At 43.5% G+C, this 23,164-nt stretch overlaps 1 protein-coding gene and 1 long non-coding RNA gene across 10 annotated transcripts in view; one reads left to right on the forward strand and one right to left on the reverse strand.

The window, feature by feature from the left end:
- Window positions 1–9,581, reverse strand: part of LOC309524187 — a 49,095-nt gene extending 39,514 nt beyond the window's left edge. For all 3 annotated transcript variants that reach the window (XR_014215834.1, XR_014215835.1, XR_014215836.1), the window contains exon 1: window positions 9,333–9,581. This is a non-coding gene — a long non-coding RNA (uncharacterized lncRNA). The remainder of the gene's footprint in view (window positions 1–9,332) is intronic.
- Window positions 9,582–9,743: 162 nt separating this feature from the next.
- DIAPH2 (diaphanous related formin 2) overlaps window positions 9,744–23,164 on the forward strand; it is a 352,430-nt gene continuing 339,009 nt past the window's right edge. For all 7 annotated transcript variants that reach the window (XM_082208590.1, XM_082208591.1, XM_082208592.1 and 4 more), the window contains exon 1: window positions 9,744–9,957. In XM_082208590.1, the coding sequence (XP_082064716.1) occupies window positions 9,838–9,957 (120 nt within the window). In that variant the 5' untranslated portion in view covers window positions 9,744–9,837. The remainder of the gene's footprint in view (window positions 9,958–23,164) is intronic.

Here is a 23,164-nt window from a genome sequence, read left to right on the forward strand (position 1 = left end):
TATGCTTCTATTATTCTACTTAGTGTGTGTGAGGGGTTGTGGTATCAAATAGTATGGGAAACAGCCTTATTAGAAAAACTAAGCAATAAACTGAAACTGACACGGGGACAAATAGAAGAAGACGCCTTCACCCCGGTTTGGTTCCTTTTATCACATACACAGCCCAACAAGACAACAACAAGAATCCCCCAATAGCATACGAATCAATCTAGCTAACCTGATTAAAAAATACACACTCATCCTCCCTCACACACAAAAACAGTTCTCACTACAGCCAACCAAAGACAACCAACCACACCCTAAGCCACACCCAACCTCTCTCACCGCCAAGGAAATACAACAAGTGAATAGTAAGAGAACCCATATTTTATATCCTGCCATTTCACCAAGAACCTCTGTGTATGTGGTTCTCCTTCTTTCTCCCTACCTGTCACTTCCGGGTTTTATTCTCACAACAACCCTGTGAAATAGATTAGGTTGAGTTAACCCAAGGTTACCAAGTGAGCTTCAGGCGTAAATAGGGATTTGAATCCATGGCTCCCCAGCCCTACTCTGACACTTGAATCACCACACCATGCTGGCTCTCCCCGTGTGGTACATTCCTAAGCACACTTACAAATTGATCTCAATGTGATTTACATCTGAGAAACTGTGTTCAGAAGCACACTATTAGTCAGTTTGTTGCAGCATTTGGTTCCATAAACCAAATTGGGTGGAAAACCTGGTATCCAGGCTTGGGCAGCTACAAAGGACCCAAAATTTTACAGCATCTCTTCCTTCTGCCAGTGATAGAATCTAAGGCATTTGTCCCAATTTCTCTAGTGTCTTTACAGGCTCCCCCACATCCACCTGAGCGCATTCTAATTGACTACTCAGAAGTAAGTCTCATTGAGTTCAATAGGACTTATTCTCAGGGAAGTGGGTATAGGACTGTAGCCTTGTTTGCTGGTTAGCAAGCCCAATAAAGCTTATGTACACCAGGGAACACCCAAAGTTCTATCCTCCAGAGACAACAATCGGAACAGCAATTATGCTTGCAAATTGTGGTTAAATCACTGGAAGCAATTAGCACTTAGTGATTTCCTCATTGTGTGCAATGAACACTGCTTCTAACCTTGGAGTTAGCCTTTTTGTTTCCATATCAACAGAAATTATACTGCCCTTGCATTGATGTTCTGCTTCATCAAACAGGAAATTAGCATCTTTAGAAATCTACATGCATTTACACATAAGGCTTCTAAAAGGCTCTCCACAGAGAGCAATTTCTGCTGGTCCCTTGAAACTTTCTCTTAGGCATTCAGATGTGAACTAAGGATTGAAGCAACAATCATTGCAAGCTCAGTCTTATGACCAATCAGTCTTAGTATGCCTTGGAAAACTGGTAGGGTGGTTATGTGTCCTGCTCTAGAGAGAACAGTCTGTTGGAGTAACTAGACATGAGAAGAGGTTAATTTCCTTCATGAGCATAAATCACCCCAAAGGTGAGCTTATAGCAGGTGCAAGGCTCAGTGCCTTGACTATATTTGTGATTAATGAATGTCAGCGCAGTAATCCATTAGTTTGTGAGTCGTTGTAAGTCTGTTGGTGTTACCTTGTCCAGTGTTACATCTTGAATTACTGGACTTATTTAGAGCAATAGAAATACTTTGTACTTGTTTGTATCTGTATATATCTGTATCTTCAAAAGCCTACAAGCTGTATATATCTATACCCAGAACTGTTTTACTGAGCCTTATCTTCTGCAACAGTAAACTAGCTGAACTACTGAAGTTCTGCTTCTGTATGGTGACTGGTACTGGGAGCAATTTCCACTGCATGGGTATCTCACCTGAGATTCCCAACAAGTTCCATATTTGAAGGGCTATCAGAGGCCACGCTTTGAAGGGCTGTTTGATCCTAGCTTGCTTTTAATATAAAGAATCATAAGAAGGAGTCTTGAAGTTGCCCATCAGCAGCTACAATCTGGACAGCAGATAGAGCAGGCACACAGGTCAACTAGCCACAGTCCTCACCCACTAGGGTAATAATGTATTTTTATTAAAATTATAGCAACTATTTCTAAATTATTTCTAAATACATACACATTAGAATATACACATATCTGTGCCCACTTTTGTTCCCAGCTGCATTTGTTATCTGCCTCACCCTGCCTTTGTGTGCAAATAGCCATCCCAAAAACTGTGAGTCCGTGTAACTGGGGTCCAGTTTCATACTGTCCAGTATGAAGCTTCAAGTGAACGTAAGAAGAGCCAGGCTGGATCAGAACAAAGGCCCATCTTGTCCAACAGCCTGCTCTCGCAGTTACCAGTCAGGCTATAGGTGACCTGGAAGCAGGACCAGTGTGAAACAGTACTGTCTCCACTTGTTATTCCTATCAACTAGCATATTTCCTCCAACCATGAATGCAGAACATAGTGATTATGATGCTAAAGATGACTACTTTATGAGCTGCCAATAGTCTGAAATGAGGAAAAGTTTATGTCAAGAACTCCCTGAGTCTTCTGAAATCCGTGGAATGAGATGAAAGAGCAGGTAGTAATTTTGAATGGCAAGAGCTATAGAGATGGAAAATCTAACACTATCAGCTTATTTTAGCCATTTTATCTACTGGCAACTGAGCGCATTAAGCCACGATATCCGAAATGCACTAGAAACAGATCCATGTCACACAGGATGAATTTCCTATATAAGTTGTCACATGAAGAACAAATATGAGTGCTCTCACTCTGTGAGAAATGAGAGAGGAAGGCCTTTCCACCAGTCAGCCTTAAACCAACTACCATTTGCTGCCGTCCTTCCCACAACTGTCTCCATAAGCCACCTTTTACACCTGAGTCAGGACCAGCCTAATACATTTTGGCACCTAAAGTCTAATTCCTGGATCCAGGACAGATTCAATTGCTGGAATAACCAGGCCAGGCTGATAATGGTCCTCTTCATAAGGGCTGTTAAGGGAACAATTTGGCAGAGGGCAAATGGGTGGACCTCCCTCCCTCAAAGGTCTGTTAGCTAGAAAGACAAAAAGCCAGAGTTGAGAACTGAGTGATGTGAACTAGAAGCTGGATGCAAAAGCAGCAGACTGGAAAGGCAGAGACAGAGCCATGCCTGATTAACACCATGCCCTTGGGGTGTTAAGGATGTGAACTCCTCCATCATAGGATCAGGTTGTATATATTTGCAAATAAAGAGTCTCTGCTGTGCTTCATTCCAAAAGGCAACGTGAACTCTAGGTAAGCACCTGGAGATTGTGCGACGCTATCATAGGGCAGTAACAAGAAAATAGACATATTCTGCTGTTGTTCCTATACTGTGAAAACTTATCCTCCACACACACCCAGGTTTTCACTGGCACCTTTTTCATGTTTTCCAGTCCTCTGAATTTCTGTTTTATTTGCTTTTACATGTTTTATTGGTTTTTTAGGTTGTGTTTAGCTTTAATGGCATGCTGTTTGTTTTTAGACTGTACACTGCTTAGAGATTTTAGAAATAGTAAATGGTTTACAGAAGCTTTTAAATAAAATAGATAAAAGCAGACAAAATGCTCCATAAGAAAAGTTGGTGATTATCCTGCTCTGTTAGGGTTTAAGAGCTTACATGAGAAGCGACAGGAATGGTCAGAACCTCTTCTGGCCTTGGACGCTGTAGTCCCTGCTGGCTGAGCTACAGAAAGTTGTTGCAGCAAGGATTAAAGTCATTGGAAGGCTTAAGAGGACAGGCAAGACCTACCCTTTAGGTGGCTCTACTTCCTGGGAGAGCTGCCGGCAATCCTTAAAGGGCCCAAAGATGGTGACAGGAACAGTACAGAAGGGGTTTTTGAGGACTTATTCCCTGCTGAATGAGGGATCTGTGAGTTGTCGAAATACAACTACTCCTCAAGGTGACACGGATCCAGATGCAAGCAACATGATATATGAGAACCTACCTTCAACAAGGCACAGCTTTCAATTTTAAGTTCATATCTGAGACACTTAAGTCCAATTGTCAGTTGTGAAAAGCCATGGATGTGAAAAACTCATGCAGACTTGTTTGTTGCCCCTGGCAAAAGCTGAAAGGAACTCTGTTAATCAACAGAATTAGTTGCCATCTCTGCAATAGACTGCTCAACACTAAAAACTTCACTTTATGCAGTGCATAGTTAATAAAAATGAGCGTTAAGTACTACAGTTTTATGATTGTTGTAACAAGACTGGTATTCTGCCAGCGCTATTATCTACTGTCAAAGTTAGCAAATGGTGTTTACAGCTATCATACCCACGAACAGCAGTGGTAATAACTATTGCGAGGCATAGGAGAAATCTTTGTGTATCTGATAAATGACTGCACAAACTCTCTGATTAAAGTAGCTGAAGGTCAATCTGGACATAGCAATGACAACCACATTTTTTTCATTTGTGTTTGCCCCACAAACATACTCTTTCTGTAATTTCTTTCATTGAAAGGGACATATGGGTGAGGGGAGTTGAGTCTTCTTCCTCACCACCACTTTCCATCTGGTTGCCTGAGCACCTTCCCTCCCTCTGACAAGCTCCAAAATAGAAAATGAGTTAGATAAAAAGTGCTTGGCTGATGGAATACATCAGATGGGGGAAATATGTTGTCCTCCAGCTGCTGTTGGTCTTCAGTTCCATTCAGTCCCAGCCAGCATCACCAATGGCCAGATATGATGGGAGCTGTAGTATACCATAGCATGAGGGCCATAGTTTCCCCATCCTTAGATACACTCCATGGGCAGCAGGCCCTTGACAGAACATCTGCTTTGCATGCAGATTGCCCCAGGTTCAAGCCCAGTATCTCCAGTAGGGCTGGGAGAGACTTCTGGCCTGAAACCCCAGAGAGCTTCTGCTCTGAACTGCTGACCCAAAGGAGGGATCATGGGAGTGGTTGGTCCAAAGATACCAAAGGAGGATGTCCAAAACACCAGATTGATGAGTTCCAGCACTTTATTAAAGGAAAGGTGTAGACTTAGAGCAAATCAGCCTGCCAGGTCTCCCAGCCTTTACAGACATGGGGATGGACACAACAGCAAGGATATGGCTTGACTGCACCCAAGCAAACATCCATACACTCTTTATACACAAAGCAGCGTATGTCACTTCGGTCAGGATGTCCCATCACTTCACCTGACCAGATGAGCGCACAGGTGGAGTAGCTCCAAAACAGATCATGTGGCTTTCCAAAGCTACAGAAGTGATTTTTGCACATCAGGACTAGTTTATTTGAATCTTATCAGCTGGTACATACCTAACTGCAAACATCAGTTGGTCCTAGGAGGCTTATCTGGTGTGATAATAACAACAGCAACATGTATGTCTACCTTTCATTTTCATTTCCTGCTATGTACCCAGTGTGAAGTTCATCCAAAATGTTGGGGGAAATTAAAATGGCAGCTAAATCCATTTGTCCATTGATGCTTGGAGTAGCTGGGGTAAAATAAAGTGAAGCTAGGCTCAAGGCAGATGTCAAGGATGGGCCGTGCCATGGTACTGCAGTTCTGACAGCTGCTTCAAGATGCTTGGTGCTGATTTTGATCAACAAAGTGGTTGAGTTATGTGCAGTTTATAGGGCTGTTTATTTATTTTATTTATCATTATTTATTATTAAAATTGTATACTACCCCATACCCGGTCTCATAAAATCGCAATATTAAAATGCTTAATGTTTGAATGAAGATTCATCCATGCTTCCCTTCCATGCCAGGCAGTCCTTTAGGAAGACCATACTGTGATCATACTAAAGTATTTCAGAATACAGAAGAGATCACACTCTCCTTTCAAACTACCCACATAATTTCATCCTGTTATTCTAATAGTTAATACCACACAAGCGTTGGTCATACACAAGACTCACATTCCAGGCATATGCAGCTGTTGTTCTAGAAGCTAACCTCTGGTAATAGTTTAAATGTATTCTAATAGCTATGAAGGACAGTAAAAAAGCATCTACAGTGGTGCCTCGCAAGACGAAATTAATCCGTTCCGCGAGTCTCTTCGTCTAGCGGTTTTTTCGTCTTGCGAAGCAACCCTATTAGCGGATTAGCGCTATTAGCGGTTTAGCGGCTATTAAAGGCTTAGCGGCTATTAAAGGTTTAGCGGATTAGTGGCTAAAAGGCTATTAGCGGCTTAGCGGCTTAGAAAAGGGGGGGAGCGAAATAAAATCGGAACACTTGCAAGACGTTTTCGTCTTGCAAAGCAAGCCCATAGGGAAAATCGTCTTGCGAAGCAGCTCAAAAACGGAAAACCCTTTCGTCTAGCGGGTTTTCCGTCTTACGAGGCATTCGTCTTGCGGGGCACCACTGTAGTTTAACTCTATTCTCTAAGCCAGGGGATAGAATAAAAGACTTATCTAGCACCAGCAGGGAAGTTGAAGACATCCAGATGTTGCTTTGAGACAATTTCAACACTCAGCTCTGTAAGATCAGCAATTCCCGTATTTTTTGCACCATAACACTCACTTTTTTCCTCCTAGAAAGTAAGGGGAAATGTCTGTGCGTGTTATGGAGGGAATGCCTACGGATGGCTGGGGGGATCTGCTGCAGTCGTGAGCAGAGGATCCATGGTTTCCCTTCCTTCCCTCCTCCGTGGCTCGCTTTGAAACACCAAAGCGGGAGAAGAGCCGCTGAGTGGGGAGGAGAGAGGGACAGAGAGCCTGCTTCTTTAAAGGAGCAAAGGTTCCTTTAAAGCAAGCAGGCTCTCTGTCCCTCTCTCCTCCCCACTCAGCTTGCTACATAGCAGCAAAGTTTTTCAGCTCGCTAAGCCGGGGATGAGCGGGGAGGAGGAAGAAAAGCAGAGCCTGCTTGCTTTAAAGGAGCAAAGTGGGAGAGGAGAGGAGCGTTTGCCCTTATACCCCTCTTCTTCATTATTAACAGCATCCTTCTCCACCCACCCCACACATGCTTCTTCTCCCCTTATACCCCTCTTATTCATTATTAGCAGCATCCTTCTCCACCCACCCCACGTGTGCTCCTTGTCCCTTGAGTGCTTTTCCTTCCCTCCCCACTTAAAACGTGGTTACAAAACACGGATCCACATGGATCCTCAGGATTTTTGCACTGGGTCACCCCAAATTCACCATCAGATCACATAGCATGTCCATGGCTACATCTTGCACCAAAAAAATCACGCACCCACTGTTGCCTGGGGCTGCAGTGGTGCAAAAACATGGTTACAAAGCATGGATCCACATGGATCCTCAGGATTTTTGCATTGGGCTACTCCAAACTCACTGTCAGATCACATGTCTGTGGCCACAGAATGAACCACAAAAATCATACATTCACTGTTTCGTTTAGAATATTTTTTTTCTTGTTTTCCTCCTCTAAAAACTACGTGGATGTTATGGCTGGGTGCGTGTTATAGAGCGAAAAATACGTTAATTCCATGGCTTCCATAAGAAGTACAGATCTGCTGCGTAAGAACTTTGGTCCTAACATATGTGGTATACTTGATTTATTATTTTTTATAGGGCCAAGAAACAAAATTGTGTATTAAAAAGATATTGTAAAAGTGAAGGATAACTTTTGTAGTGGAGAGATTGAAGTTGCTGAGGCTGGGGTCACTAACATGGGATCTTCATTACAGTGGTGCCTCACAAGACGAAATTACTCTGTTCCGCGAGTTTCTTCGTCTTGCGGTTTTTTCGTCTTGCGAAGCACGGCTATTAGTGGCTTAGCGGCTATTAGCGGCTTAGCGGCTATTAACGGCTTAGCGGCTTTAAGAAAAAGGAAACAAACTCGCAAGACGTTTCGTCTTGCAAAGCAAGCCCATAGGGAAATTCGTCTTGCGGAACGACTCAAAAAACGGAAAACTCTTTCATCTTGCGCGTTTTTCGTCTTGCGAGGCATTCGTCTTGTGTGGTACCACTGTAAAAGTTATAATCTGAAACTGTTTAGAACGTCTGTGGAAAAAGTCTGTCTAGTATTTCCCCTCCCCCCTCCCCAATTACAATCATATGCCATATTTTGCCACCCTTTTTGCTAGCAGGTACTGGAGGATTGCCTGCTTATTATAATAAATAAATAAATAAATAAATAAATAAATAAATAAGTATCACATACCTCTCTTTTATCAGAAGCTCCACAGCTTAACTGGAGACTGGCACAAAGCTCACCAAGGCATTGGTGTAGAATCTATTTTCAGTTCCTAGCTAAGCCTTGTAAGGTGTACAAAAACAATGCAGAAAAAATGCATTTTTTCCTCATGAGTCAGTAACCACTACCAGGCACAACTTATCTAGAATTAGGGGAAACGTTGAAAGCAGTGTGTGAAACTTCCATCAGGGATCACTGAGTATCTATGAAATTAGTTGTGTTTATTTTATGTTACAGACATCTCCTTTGATATTCTATTTTTAAAATTTCATTTATATCTCTCACCTTTCTTCCATCAACCCATGTGATTCTCAAGGAGTCATCTATCTTGTCACTGATGAGACCTTAGCTTAATCAAGATAGTAGTTTCTCACATGTGTGCTCATATCATACGGTTGGATATCAATACGGATTAGGATTGTTTGAAGATAATGTACGTGACCAAGATGTCTTTACATTCTGATGGTTCAACATGGTGTAGGGAACAGAATGCTGTATTGGTACTGTACACGGGGGCCCAGATTTAAATTCCAACACAATAATTTCATGTGTTATTCCTTAGCACCCCTTTCTCCCTTCTCTTTTTTATGAAAGTAATATATGCAGTTCAGGTATTGTGTGTGTGTGGTTAGGCTGGCTGTGTTTCTGTTACAGTACAAGGAACAAAGATTGACCGATTTATTATGGCACAAGTTTTCCTTCACATGCATGAAGTTTCATCTCGTCTCTCTATCTCTCTCTCCCACACACATGGAGGGCTAACAAAAGTAAAGAAAATGTGGCAAATCAAAGAAAGTTTAAGCAAATGAGCCGCAGTGATAATTCACCACAGCAGTAATTGGTGATAAAGGCAATCATTCTAGGGCTGCTAGGTTAATGAGCCTCAGTCGCATGGCAGCAAAGCATTGTCTCTATCATGCCTAAACAGATCGGCTCAAACTCCTCCGTAAGTTCCAATTCAGCACTTTCAACTTGTGAAATATCTTTTTGTTGCTGGAATACTGCAATATCCAGGTCGGGAGTGGGGTGGACCCTGTTGAATTCCCGCCTGTGCTGTGAGGCACCAGGATCCCTGTGCCAGGGACGGTCTGAAGAGAGGTCTGAGTCTTGACAGACGCTGCCCCCTCCCCCTTTCCCTCCCCCTACTTCTTAATCCAACTCCTTTCTTGTGACTCATCTCCCTTTCACAAACCCCTCTCTCCCCTCCCTCCCGCCTGCCTTGCCTGCCTTCCATCCGGGCACTCACTTCCGCCAGGCTTTTCCTTTCGGCGCTCACCCAAGTCTTCTTCGAACCGCTTCCGGGCCCCATCCCTCGTTCACCCTCAGCCACGAGTGAGGGCATCGGCGCGCCTTAGCGGCTTCAGCGTGCCAAGAGCCTTGCGCGTGCGCACACAGGAGACCCCCTGTGCGCGAGAGAGACGGGAAGGGAGGGGGGAAGTGTTGAGTTTACGTCCCGCCGTCTCCTTCCTTCGATTCCCCGGCCCGTCTGCCGTCAGGGCGCGCGCAAGGGAGGGGGGAGGAGGAGGGGTGGGTGGGTAAACGAGCGCGTGCGCAGAAAGCCGCCAGTCGCGCGCCGAGTACCCTGACAGGAGCGGAGCGAGCGTGAGGAGAGCAAGGCGGCGACCAAAAAAAAAAGGGGGTGGGGGGTGGGAAAGAGACTTCGCGAGGCGGGGCGGGCGTCTCCCTTCATCCCGCCATGAGTGCCTGAGGGAAGGGAGAGAGAGAGAGAGAGGCAAGGGAAGAGAGGCGGCATGGAGAACCAGGGAGCCGGCGGTGAGGAACCGCCGGGTAAGATGAACCCTAGGCGGGGCGGTGTCGGAGGCGGCGGCTGGCGCGCCCCTGAGGATGAGAGTAAGAACAAGCCCAAGCTGGTGAGTGAGGAGGTGGGGGGGGGGCGCAGGGCTGACCCGGGCTTAAGGCGGCTGCCGTTGCGGGGGGTGGAGGGTGTTATGCGGTCGAGGGGGCAGCTCGCAGCACACCCGGCCTGGCCTGGCCCGGCCTTTTTAAAAACGGAGGGCGGGTGGGATGGGGGTTAGGGGTTAATGCGTTGGGGGGGGCGTTTCAGGCGAGAGTTTTTAAAAACCCTAGAAGCTCGCGGGGAGCACCACCGTTGCTTCTGTTTCGTCAGCCGCCTCGCGCGAGGGCCTCTAGGCGACGTGCAGTAAAACAACAAACAAACAAACCCCAATTTCAGTAATGATAAACGACCAAAGGGTTCCGACTAGCGGGGGGAATCCTGCGAAGCTGGACTAAAAGACGCCGTGAAACAGCACAGAGCCCACATTTCTCTGGTTGCTGCTGCTAAAGGGGCAGTTACTGGGATGGGCTGGGAAGTTTGCAATCTGCTATGCATGTGTGTGGAAGTGGAGGGGAGAATGCGTTGACTAGGTTTGCTTAGGGGTGGAGCATTTTTCATAGGCCCTGCTCCTGTGACATCCTGCACAGAGGCTTGGGTTGCCAGCTGTCTCTAGAGGCTTTGCCCTTGTGCCCTACAGGGGTTTTGAGGCAAGGCAGCAATGGGTTCATTAAGGCTCTTGTGGCATGGAGGTGGACTGGGTTTTCCTTTTGGCTTTTATGGATCAAGTGACTGTTAAAGGCACAGCTGCTGGGGTTGTTTGAAATGTTGGTAATCCTAGAGGTGGCCAGAAGAGTGCCTTTAATAGGCTTCCTTAATAGCTATGTGTGTTTGGGGTGAGGTGGGAAATTAAGGGTCAGCTGCTTTACTTAGCTCATCTCTTGTGCTTTTCACTGAGGCTTGACTTTACTATTTTGTTTGGTTTTGTTCATTGTTACCTGGTTCTTCCTCCTATACATTTTCATAACAGGTCACATAGAGTCCGAAGGTATCTCGAAGGTCATCCAGTCCAACACTCTGCAATGCAGGAATCCTGCCCACAGCTGTCTCAAACCACCAAACTTCTGGTTAACAAGAGCCAGATGTACTATGGTTGAAGGATAGTTGTGAGTGGCATGGCTTGGTAGGATTTGAACTTTGATCTCCCTGGTGCCAAATCAACATGCTTAACTCCTATACCAGACTTCCTCAAATTCGGCCCTCCAAATGTTTTTGGTCTACAACTCCCATGATCCCTAGCTAGCAGGATTAGTGGTCAGGGCTGATGGGAATTGTAGTCTCAAAACATCTGGAGGGCCGAATTTGAGGAAACCTGTCCTATACCATCCTACTATCCTGACTCTAAATTCTTTCAGCTGTGGCTTTTCACAGAAGATTGGTTATCAACTGCAGTGACTGGCCATGTTATTATGACTTTCCACCGAAGTTTGAGATGCAGAAAGCAGCAGGTGATGCTTTTCATGGTACAGAGATGGAAACTCTGATTTGCTCCTTGTTGCAGGCCAGACTACTGTTAGGAGCAGCTTTAAGTACTGTTTGAAAAGTTGGCAGCCCTTTGAAGGCAGAAAGAGGGAGAGTGCCTGAGCTTGTTATTTTTTTTTAGAGAATCTAGGTAGGCTCTTACATGTTGGCAACTTTTTACTGGCCTAGTTCCTTTGACTTGAACAGCACCACAATAAAACACACACAAAGTGTTAGTGCTGGACTCAAATGCCCACTCAGCCATGAAGCTCACTGGGTGTAATTGGGCTAGTCACTAGCTCTAAGTCTAACTTACCTCACAGGGTTCTTGTGGGCATTAAATGTGGAGGGTTGGAACTATGCACACAACCTTGAGTTCCTTGGAGAAAAGGTAGAATATAAAGTCAGCAAATAAACAAATGAAATACAGTGGTACCTTGGGTTACAGACACTTCAGGTTACAGACCACCAACCCAGAAATAGTACCTCGGGTTAAGAACGTTCCTTCAGGATGAGAACAGAAATTGTGTGGCTGCGGCAGGAGGCCCCATTAGCTAAAGTGGTACCTCAGGTTAAGAACAGTTTCATGTTAAGAATGGACCTCCAGAACGAATTAAGTTCTTAACCTGAGGTACCACTGTAATTTAAACAGGCAGAAAAACAAACAAGTGGTGGTGTGGCATTATTTGAAACTGACAAATACTTTTGTAGTATGAACTACAGTGGTACCTCGGGTTAAGTACTTAATTCATTCTGGAGGTCTGTTGTTAACCTGAAACTGTTCTTAACCTGAAGACCACTTTAGCTAATGGGGCCTCCTGCTGCTGCTGCGCCGCCGGAGCACGATTTATGTTCTCATCCTGAAGCAAAGTTCTTAACCTGAAGCACTATTTCTGGGTTAGTGGAGTCTGTAACTTGAAGCGTATGTAACCCAAGGTACCACTGTACAGGATTAAATTACTCCATTGCTCTTTGTATCAGTAGTAGAAAAATCCTCACTTGCTACATTTCTGCATTCTAGACTACTGTTAAAAACACATGAAAAAAGCCAGTAAAAAGTTGCTTCCCCTGGGCCTTTAGATAATTAAATAAATGAAGGAGGAGGAGGAGGATAGGTGTGGGCCAGACAGCAAGATAGGGTTGGTAGTAGATACTCAACAGATAAATCTTTCACTGCCCCCAATATGCAGTGATTGGAAATCACTTCATTTCATATTGGAAATCTGTTGCTTCTCTACTAGTATGCAGCTGTTGATGGCACTGGAGCCCTACTGTGAAAAAGAAGACAGCAACCATATCCAAAGAGTTGTCCATTTCTTTTGGTCTTAGCAATGTTCTAAATCTTGAAGAACCATATGACAAGACTTTAATAGTTTCATATTTTCCCTTATTTGCATCTCCAGACTTGGAAGAGCCACACCTGTTAGGTTTCTGCTGGTTTCACAACTACTACATATACTTTGCCAGGGAGTGGGATGGCACCCTTGTTCTCAGGCAGTGTGGTGTTGGCTTGGTGTCAAGTTCTTCTGAGGTGGACGGGGTATCCCATCTCTTTTGGAATGTTCTGGGGTTATGGTGGTTTTGGTTTTTCCATAGTGGATTATGATGAAATTATGCAGTGGAGTGATGAGCGACTTTTGAAACAAGCAAGAATTGCCCTTCACTGGCTAGTTTGGAGTCAGACTTCTGGTTCCCCTATGTATGGAGAAATGCCAAGTGGAGCCAGTCATAGGTTGCAGTTGGTAGTGTGAGGCTGGCATGGTGTCTGCGTGGTGACATTCCATTGAATGATGCCTTGTAGTATTTACTTTGGGCTATTTTACACTGAATCAAACTCTTGTTCACATAATCTTTGATAGTCCATTCTGAGTGCAGTTCTTATAAAGATATTATCCATATTGCTACCCAAAATCTTATTAGTGGAAGATACCTGGGCTTGAACATAGGATATTCTTTACATGTTTCATTGTTTAAAGTGTAAATTTAGTTTAATGGTGTTTCATATGTCATATTTTTTTCCTTCTGGTTCATCATTGACACGTTCCAAGCCATGGTTTATTATGCATATGGAGTTCATAATTTATGCTATTTTCATGGATTTTTGCCAGGAATTCTATAGTTGGGTATCAGATGTGACATATGAAGCAACTCTTAGAAGAGATACTAATAAATGTGGTAGGAACCCTTGACCATTTTCTCCTTCCAGCAGAAATGAATAGTAAATTAGCTTCTCTCAGCCTTGATTAAGACTCACAGCATAATCCTATGCAGAGATACACATAATTTTGCATAGGATTGTGCTGACAAATGGAGCTGATTTAGAGATGGCAATTTTAAGTGTAGCTGGCCTGAAAAATATGCATGAGCAATACTGGACCTGGAATAGCTTCTGTGTTGACCCTTTAGCATTTAAGGATGGGGTATGACAGAAAAATACAAAGCACTCTTACCTGGCTTTGACAATGGTATGCCATGTTTAACTATTTTTGTGTGTGTTTGGGGCAGTGTTAGAAACTCAGATATATAAGCTAGGGTCCAAAAGGCTCCTTAAGTCAAGGTTACAGAGAATATCTAGTTGCTATTTTGGGGCAAGACGGCTCTAAGGCCTTATTTTTCAAATGATTGACTGTGATTGATTATCAGTTAAGCATCTGGCTAGTTCAGATGACAACCTCGAGCAAGGTAAAGAGGTTTGACAACTTTAAGAAGAAAAGTCACTTGATCCAGGGACAGTCCACATATATATTGGCCTGTTTCTACCACTTTTTCTTAATGGTGACATGGACCATTCATAATGTAAGAATATTCTTCACAACTGTGAGCAAGGCAGTAGGGTGGGGTAAGTGAAGACAAGCAACAATTAACTATAACATTGTTCACTGCTCCTGCTCAGGCTGCACAAAAAATATTGGTTTCTGAAATTTAATCTGATTGTGCAGATAAAATCTAAGTGAGCGAATTCTGGAAGATGTGGTATTAGTGTGTGAAAACAGTCAAGATCCAGTGATCCCCAGGCATGCACCTCTAGATTGTGGAGATGTCAGGCATCTTCACTTGGTCGCAAGTGGCAAATAGGCAGGTGCAGAATGCACCTGGTGCCTGACTAATTTTGAACACTGGTTTGGGGACACCATGTTTTGGCATTAAACTCAGAACAAGCTCAACAGTGTCTGTATGCTGGTGCTAAGGATGTGCAAGGCTTGGGATCTAAGGGACCCAATCTTGATTTTCACTTTGTGAGTAATGGTTTGGTTCTTTGAATGTGGTATATTACCCACATATACAGCTGCCTCTTCCTGCAATTGACTACAACTAACAGTAACCACCTGTGGGTCAACAATTGTAACAGGAAATCTTCTGTAGCTGTGTTTTTAACAATATGATTCAATTTTCAAATATGAGTGATGCTATTTGCATCAGAAAAATGTGATACAAAGCTTGTTTACATTCAGGTATAATCTAAGCCAGTTTTGGATATAATATTTTCCCTCCCCATATGCCACAGAACAACACTGTCTTAGGAAAATGAATGGTTTTGGGTATCATTCTCATTTAAAGTCCTGTTGAGGAAAACATGTCCTGCTGTTATGCATGTGTGTTACATCCTTTGGACTTATACTGATCCTATAGGTCTGAAAGACAGAATTTTGATCAAAGTTACCAAAGTTCTGCACTGTTCTTCTGTAACTGGTGGGGAGGCAAGTGCAGCGTGGTACTCCACTGGTCACATGTGGGAAATGGCCACGCTTCTAAGGTGCGTAAGCAAGTGGCAAATTGCATGGAAGTGTGCCAGACTATTTTCATTACCCACCTAAACATTCAGGCGCCTCTCACTTCTTTCATACTCAAATTTGTAAGAAGATTCTGCACACCTAAGCTCAGTGAAACTGAATTAATCACATCTACAGTTGTGACTGTTCTGTATTGCTTATGTAGCTTTTCTTATAAAACCTACTTGGGAAGAATGATTGTAGCCTTGCACGCTGTGCTACCCTTCATATTTTAGTTGCTATATGCTGCTTGTCTGTACGTTATGTAACAAAAAAGTATAGATATAATGAACTATCTTGAGCTTCAAGTTAGCAACAAGGATGCTTTACAGTTATATTAATAATATGGTAACAGTTAATTGCTGGTAAAAGCTTATAGTGTTGAGGACTTATATAATTGAACTGGTAGAGCAGTTTCCGCAGGAACAGTTATGTCACTCCACTTTAAGGATGATTTCTTTCCTTGATAAGAAGGGAGCCTAGCCCCAGTCCATGCCATGTTGCACTGTTGTGGGGTTGTGGTAGCAACCACAATTTATCATTCAGGATGAAACTGACCAGACCATAATCTGTCTGGTCAGTGTTAAAATAACGTCCTAGAGCAGTCCTGAAAGTATCAAGCATGTGGAGGGCATACAGAGCAGTCTCTTGGGCTGTTTTGTTTTGCCTTGTTTTAAAGTGTTTAGAATTAATAACTTGTACAGCTTTTCAAATATGAAATCTCAAACATCTTGTTTCCTTAAGATCCCAAAGTAAAATTCAGTTTAGGTACTATTTTATTGAGAACATAGTCCAAATGACTATATCTCTGAAGATAAAGTTTGTTCAGTTTATTTTTGGCCTTGTAACTGAAGAAGTTGTCCTGGCAACTGCCTTGCACATAATTTACAGGGTTGAAAACCTGCCAAATTTAACTTTCTAAATTCTGGACCCACTTTGTTGTCTTCACTTTGACCTATCAGTCACTCTTCCCACAAATATAACTTATTGGTAAAGATAAAGGGACCCCTGACCATTAGGTCCAGTCGCGGACAACTCTGGAGTTGCGGCGCTCATCTTGCTTTACTGGCCGAGGGAACCGGCTCACAGCTTCCGGATCATGTGGCCAGCATGACTAAGCCACTTCTGGCGAACCAGAGCAGCGCACGGAAACACCGTTTACCTTCCCGTCGGAGTAGTACCTGACAATACAGTGGTACCTCTGGTTAAGAACTTAATTCGTTCTGGAGGTCTGTTCCTAACCTGAAACTGTTCTTAACCTGAAGCACCACTTTAGCTAATGGGGCCTACTGATACTGCTGTGCCGCCACACAATTTCTGTTCTCATCCTGAAGCAAAGTTCTTAACCCGAGGTAATATTTCTGGGTTAGTGGAGTCTGTAACCTGAAGCGTATGTAACCCGAGTTACCACTGTACAGTGGTACCGCTTGTTATGTACTTAATCCGTTCTGGAGGTTTGTTCATAATTGGAAACCGCTCGTAATATGAGACGCACTTTCGCTAATGATGCCTCCCGCTGCTGCCACGCCGCTGGCGTGCGACTTCCGCACGCATCCTGGGGCAAAATTTGCAACAAGGGGCATCTACTTCCTGGTTAGCAGAGCGCATAACCTGAAGCATTCGTAAGGGGGATGGTATGTACCATGAGGTACCACTGTAGTTAGTTTTCCCGAACGCTGAAAACCCGGAGGTAAATGCTTCAGTTTTTGAACTTTTTTCGGAAGCTGAATGTCCCATGTGGCTTCCGCTTGAGTGCAGGAACCTCTTGCAACCAATTGGAAGCCGCGCCTCGGTGGTCGAACTTTTCAGAAGCTGAATGGGTTTCCAGAATGGATTACGTTCGACAACTGAGGTTTGACTGTATTGTCTTTCTTGGGATAGTTTGTGATTTGTTACAGCACAGTATAGTTTCAGTACTATACTATGTAACAATATGATTTGTGTTAACCTAATGTGACTGTCATTTAACTACTGATAATTCCTGAAATTATACATTGACTGCGGGATAAATTTGTTTAAAATGGAAAACAAAGCAAAATACTTTTTTCTAAATCTGAGATTCCAAATAATTCTGCTCCAGCACAGGAAATGCAGCACAGGAAATGCAGCAATGTGTTTAGTACTACATACCATGCATGCCAGTGAGTTGGATTATGCATAAGAGGTTTCCTAGAGAAAAAGACTCAAGTTATCATGGCCTTATTGTTAGGAAGGTGTTTATATATTGTGACCTAAATATTCTAGGTACATTGTTTTTGCTTTTTGCTTTAAATTTTGCTGTGAACTTCATGTGTGCAGGCAGAACTGTACGTTGTGCGGAAATGTAACCTTCATTGTTTCAGTTCTGTAAGTTGTGACAGGTCAAGTAAGTATGTAAAATTGGATATGAATATTATTTAGTGAAATTTAGTGATTGCAGTCAATTCACAATTGACAAAAAGGTGAGCTTATGGAGGCTAGCAGTATTTTTAGGTACTTTGACTCTCTCTTCTTAATATGTCTGGGGCTCCAAAACTACAGGTGGTGTTAATGTGTACAGTTAATGGGATATGACTGGCCATGCTAGATTTGAAGTTGGACAGACATTTTTCTATTTTTCTCTAGTAGTGTGTGGCTTTGCTATCTTCTTTGAAACATCAGAACCTATTTGTCCTACAGGGACCCTGAATTCTATCTCTAGTATCTTGTGGTCTGGTTTGTGTAGGTTAACTGTGCAAGAAGGACAGATAACACAATGGATTGACTTAGATTATTTTTTATTTCTTCTCATTACAAACCATGTGACAAAGCCAGAGTCGTTGGATGTTGTGCTACTGTAGTACCGTATTTTTTGCCCTATAAGATGCACTTTTCCCCTCCTAAAAAGTAAGGGGAAATGTGTGTGCGTCTTATGGAGCGAATGCAGGTGGGAGGCTCTGCTCAGTGCTCCCTTTAAAGAGCCGTGTGCAGCGTGTGTGCGGCTCTTTGGGGCTTTTCCCCAAGGAGGGAGATGGGCTGCCCTTTTCCCTCCTTGCGGAAAAGCCCCCAAGAGCTGCACACACACTCAGTGCGCTCTTTAAAGGGAGCGCAGCTCTTGGGAGAGCCTTAGCTGCGCACTGCCTCTCGTGGGCAGGGGATGAAGGCTCCTCTTGCCCGGGAGAGGCTGCGCGCGGCTAAGCCAGAAGCCAGGACAGCCAGTGGGATCGCTGTGGTCCGATCCCGCTGGCTGTTCTAGCTTCTGGCTTAGCCGCGTGAAGCCTCTGCAGGGCACGGGGAGCCTTCATCCCTGTGCCCTGCAGAGGCTTCTCAGGGCTATCCAAAAGCCAGAGCAGCTAGAGGGAGTGCTGTGCAGCTCTTCCTCTAGCTGTTCTAGCTTCTGGATTAGCCACGCGAAGCCTCCGCAGGGCAGCGGGGAGCCTTCATCCCGCTGCCCTGTGGAGGCTTTGTGCGGCTATCCCTGGCTTTTCTGGGAGATGGGGGAAGGGACAGAGCACACGGATCTGTCCCTTCCCCCACCTCCCAGAAAAGCCCCCAAGAGCCGCGCTCTCTTTAAAGAGCGCACGGCTCTTGTGGGAGGAAAGCCAGTAGGCTTCCTTTTTAAAAAAATAATAATAATATTTATTGAAAAAAGGATTTTTAAAATCACAAAAAAGAAGAAAAAGACAGAAATTACAGGGGGGGGGGGAAAGACAAAAACAGAAATAAAATAAAATAAAAAATAAAACCATCCTTTTCAAATTCTCCACTTTCTTTACCTTCTTTCCATGACCTCCTCCTCCCATCTCTTGTATCTTGATTGATAAATTGTCACAGCAAATCCTTTCCATAATTCATAGTATTCTGTCTATACATTACCTTACTCTATTTTCATCTTATCTTATATTAAACCTTAAAACTTAAAATTTAAATCTTATTTATACTAACTTCTCATAACCATTACCTTTTACCTAATTCTTTAAACATTCTTACAAGAGCCTAGTAATTTCATTCCAACATTTTTGCAACTTTCATAAAAACATTTCTGACGATAAAAAAGAGAATAAAAACAATCCAATCTTCTTCCAGCGTCCCCTCCCCCCGGTCCCGGGATTATCAGCTAGGCTTGCTTTCGCTGAAGCCAGGAGGGCAAGAGGGATCGGTGCGCACCAATCCCGCTTGCTCTCCTGGCTTCAGGGATAGCCCTGCAAAGCCTTCTGAGCGAAGATGGAGGAGCGCTCCCTCTTAGCTCAGGATGCTTTGCATTGTTTTCTTATTTCTTGTTTTCCTCCCCTAAAAACTAGGTGCTTCTTATCGTCTGGTGCGTCTAATAGAGCAAAAAATACGGTAATACATAGTGTTAGAAACCTATGCTACAGTTGTCATAACGCAATGCCTACGAACCTTTTTTTTGCAATGAAATTTATTATTATTATGATTCATAGAATTTATAGAGCTGGAAGGGACCACTAGGATCATCTGGTCCAACCCCCTGCCGGGCTTGAACCCACAACCCTGAGATTAGGAATCTCAAGCTCTACCAACTGAGCTATCCCAGTATTCAATTGATTTCCATACTGCCTTATATTTTAAAGGGGGGGAAATCTCATAAAAAGTGTTTTAAAAAACATTAAAACATCAAATAAAACAATCCTGAATACAACAAATTCAAGCTTCAAGGAAAATATTTCAGATCCTTCTTGTAGTGACAATTGGCTTTCCCTATATTTATTTACAGTTGTGCCTCGCAAGACAAAATTAATTTGTTCCGCAAGTTTTTTCTTCTTGCGAGTTTTTCGTCTTGCGAAGCACGGTTTCCCATAGGAATGCATTGAAAATCAATCAATGCGTTCCTATGGAAACCGCCTTCAGACCAGGTCCGGGGACAGTCTGTCCCCCGACCTCTTCTGAAGGCTGGGGGGGGGACAAGGGCTTTTCTTCCCACCGCCAGCCTTCAGAAGGCTGTTCTGAAGGCTGGCGGTGGGAAGAAAAGCCCTTCTCCCCACCTCCCGCCCCGCAAGCTCTGGGGACAGGAGCGCTTTGCTGCCGACCGCCAGCATGTTAAAAGCCCCCGCTGTCCCGGGGTGATTTTAAAATGCTGGCGGGCAGCAGCGAAGCCTCCGCTGTCCCGGGGCGATTTTAAAATGCTGGCGGGCGGCAGCGAAGCCTCCGCTGTCCCGGGGCGATTTTAAAATGCTGGCGGGTGGCAGCGAAGCCTTCGCTGGCGGGTGGCAGCGAAGCCTTCGCTGCCGCCCCCCAGCATTTTAAGATCGCCCGGGACAGCGGAGAAGTCTCCGCTGTCCTGGGAAGGCAGGCGGGGGGGGGGGGAGCAAAGACTTTTGCCCCCCGCCGGCCTTCAGAAGAGGTCCAGGACCTCTTCTGAAGGCCGGCGGTGGGCGAAAGTCTTTGCTCCCAACCGCCAGCATTTTAAAAGAGGTCCCCGGAGATTTCCCTATGGGCTTTCTTCTTGCGAAGCAAGCCCATAGGGAAATTCGTCTTGCGGAACGACTCAAAAACGGAAAACTCTTTCGTCTTGCGAGTTTTTCGTTTTGCGAGGCGTTCGTCTTGCGAGGCACCACTGTATTTGCCTACTAAATTCATATAGCTGCCCCATAACAGAAGTACTCTAGGAGGCCAGTACGGTGTTGTGGTTAGAGTGTCAGACTAGGACCCGAGAGATCAGGGTTCAAATCCTCCCTCAGTCATAAAGCTCATTGGGCCAGTCACCTTATGCCAGTCACAGCCTCTCAACCTATCTCACAGGGCTGTTGTAGGGATAAGGAGGAGGGTGAACTGTGTACTTGGAGAAAGATATAGGATATAATGCAATAAATAAGCTTCTACTTACTTGCTTATGAAAACTGGAGGTAATATGGGTTAATACTGCTTTCCATCTAGATCAGAGGTTCCCAAACTTGTGTGGCCTACCACCCCATTTTTAGAAAAAAAATATTCAGTGCCTCTCTGGAAATCTACCTTCTTTAAGCAAACAAACAAAGATGCAGTGACAAATCTGTGTTCTTTTATGTATCTATATTTCTACCTACATCCTACAACATAGTAAATAAAGATGTTGTTTTAAGTAAGACACAGCGGTAAGTGTCATTACACAACTGTTGAAACATGTACAAACAATTTTTCAAAACTGGCCGAGAAGGTGGACTAGGCTCTCAGATTAAAAACCCACGTGGCGGTCTAGAGTGAAGCCTGCTGGCTCAGTCGATCTGCCCAGTGTTAGGCCTTGTGCCACTGCCGCCTGTCATTGGCCCAACAGGCAGGTAAGCTGTGAGCCACTTCCTGGGTCTGGGTGAAGCTGAAAAGGGTATACTGAAGCCCAGGTATACCCCTTTCGTCCAGCATGACCACTGGATCCAGGGGAGATCTGGCAGTAAGCGTCATTTCACAACAGATGAAACATGTACTGTACAAATGGTTTTTCAAAATTTTCTTATGCTTCCACTACCCCTTTTCAGCACCCTCCCCCCAGTTACACCTGAGGCTACTACCACCCCCTGGATCATTCCAGCACCCCCCAGGGGGCAGTATCACCCACTTTGGGAAACATATCTGGATGTAAATGGTAGAAGTCTAATGTGCAAACCCTTCCTGCATTGCAAATGTTAATGAAGAATAATAATTAATGATGGTAGTGAATTACTTCCTTTTCTCTGGCCTCAATCTTCCATCATTCAGCTTTGATGGATATGGTCAGACCTTAAGATTCTTTTCCTGGTTAGCTACCGTCTGTTCTGACCCTGTCAGTGTATATGTGAAATTATATATATATTTCCCTAATGTACATTAGTTTACATTTATATTGAACTTCATTTTACATTTTAAACAGTTTGGTGATAGTACTTTGGCTTCGTGGGTAAGCATGTGTAAGAATGGGCTGTATTTAGCCCATTAGTTTCTCTTGGAATTGCTTAAAAGTTACTGAATGTCTTGATGCACATATGAATGTCATTTGAATGACATGTTTCTGTATTATTATTATTATTATTATTATTATTATTATTATTATTATTAATAATAAATTTTATATACAACCCTATACCCATAGATCTCAGGGTAGTTCATGACATAAAATCACAATATAAAAAACAGAAAATACATAACAAAAACAACCCAATAATTTCCCCTTAACAAAATATTCCAGTAAGCTTATGGAACTATGGATGGTGCACATATCAGGGGAAAAAACTAAAGTACACAACAATTGGCTTATTGTACTCAACTGAAGGCAGAAATCTCTATAAACAGAGTAAGAGATAGTCGTTCAGAACAGTTTGCAGAACTCCACCAGCTTTGGATCCTTGTTACTTCTCTAACTGGTGGTAAATTAAACCAATGAACAATAATTTAAGTACAGATGTAGCATAGGAAAATAGTGAGTTTTATGCAGACTTCACTGAGCAAAGTATAAATATATGTTGATACTATGCTGTCAGTAATGAATTCATGAGAGTTGGCTTCCATGTTGGCACAAATTATGATCAAATTCTTCCATATATTGTTGGTTCTGTTTGCTGTGGCTGACATTAGCTAGACAGCATACTGGAACAACCACAACAAACATTTCAGAATATAAATAAGTTTAAGTGTCCATTGGAATGAATGCTTACTATGGCTGTTTTTTAGTTTAATAAAAGCATTTTCAGAATGTTTTTATGTGTGTGTAGATTTCATCAAAGCATATAATAAATATTTGCCTATTGTAAAATATTGTAACATTTTTGAACACAAACCAACATGTGTCTATATTGTAGAAGGTTACTTAATCTGAGTCATTTTGAGAATTGCAGAGACTGAAACACGGGAAATTGCAGATTTTTCAGTGTGGATAGTAATTTATGTCAAGAGGCTCTTTGTGTGGATTTGGTGCCTCCCCATCCAAATGGCTCCACAAACCACACCAAGTTTACCAACTTTACAAAGAAACATAGGCAGCAAATAGTTTCAGAGCATGTCAGGGCCCAGACTTTCTATATAGTACACTCATATGCGTGCACATTCAGAAGTATGTATTATTGAATT

The sequence above is a fragment of the Podarcis vaucheri genome, assembly GCF_965113315.1.
Source record: "Podarcis vaucheri genome assembly, chromosome: Z".
Taxonomy (NCBI): domain Eukaryota; kingdom Metazoa; phylum Chordata; class Lepidosauria; order Squamata; family Lacertidae; genus Podarcis; species Podarcis vaucheri.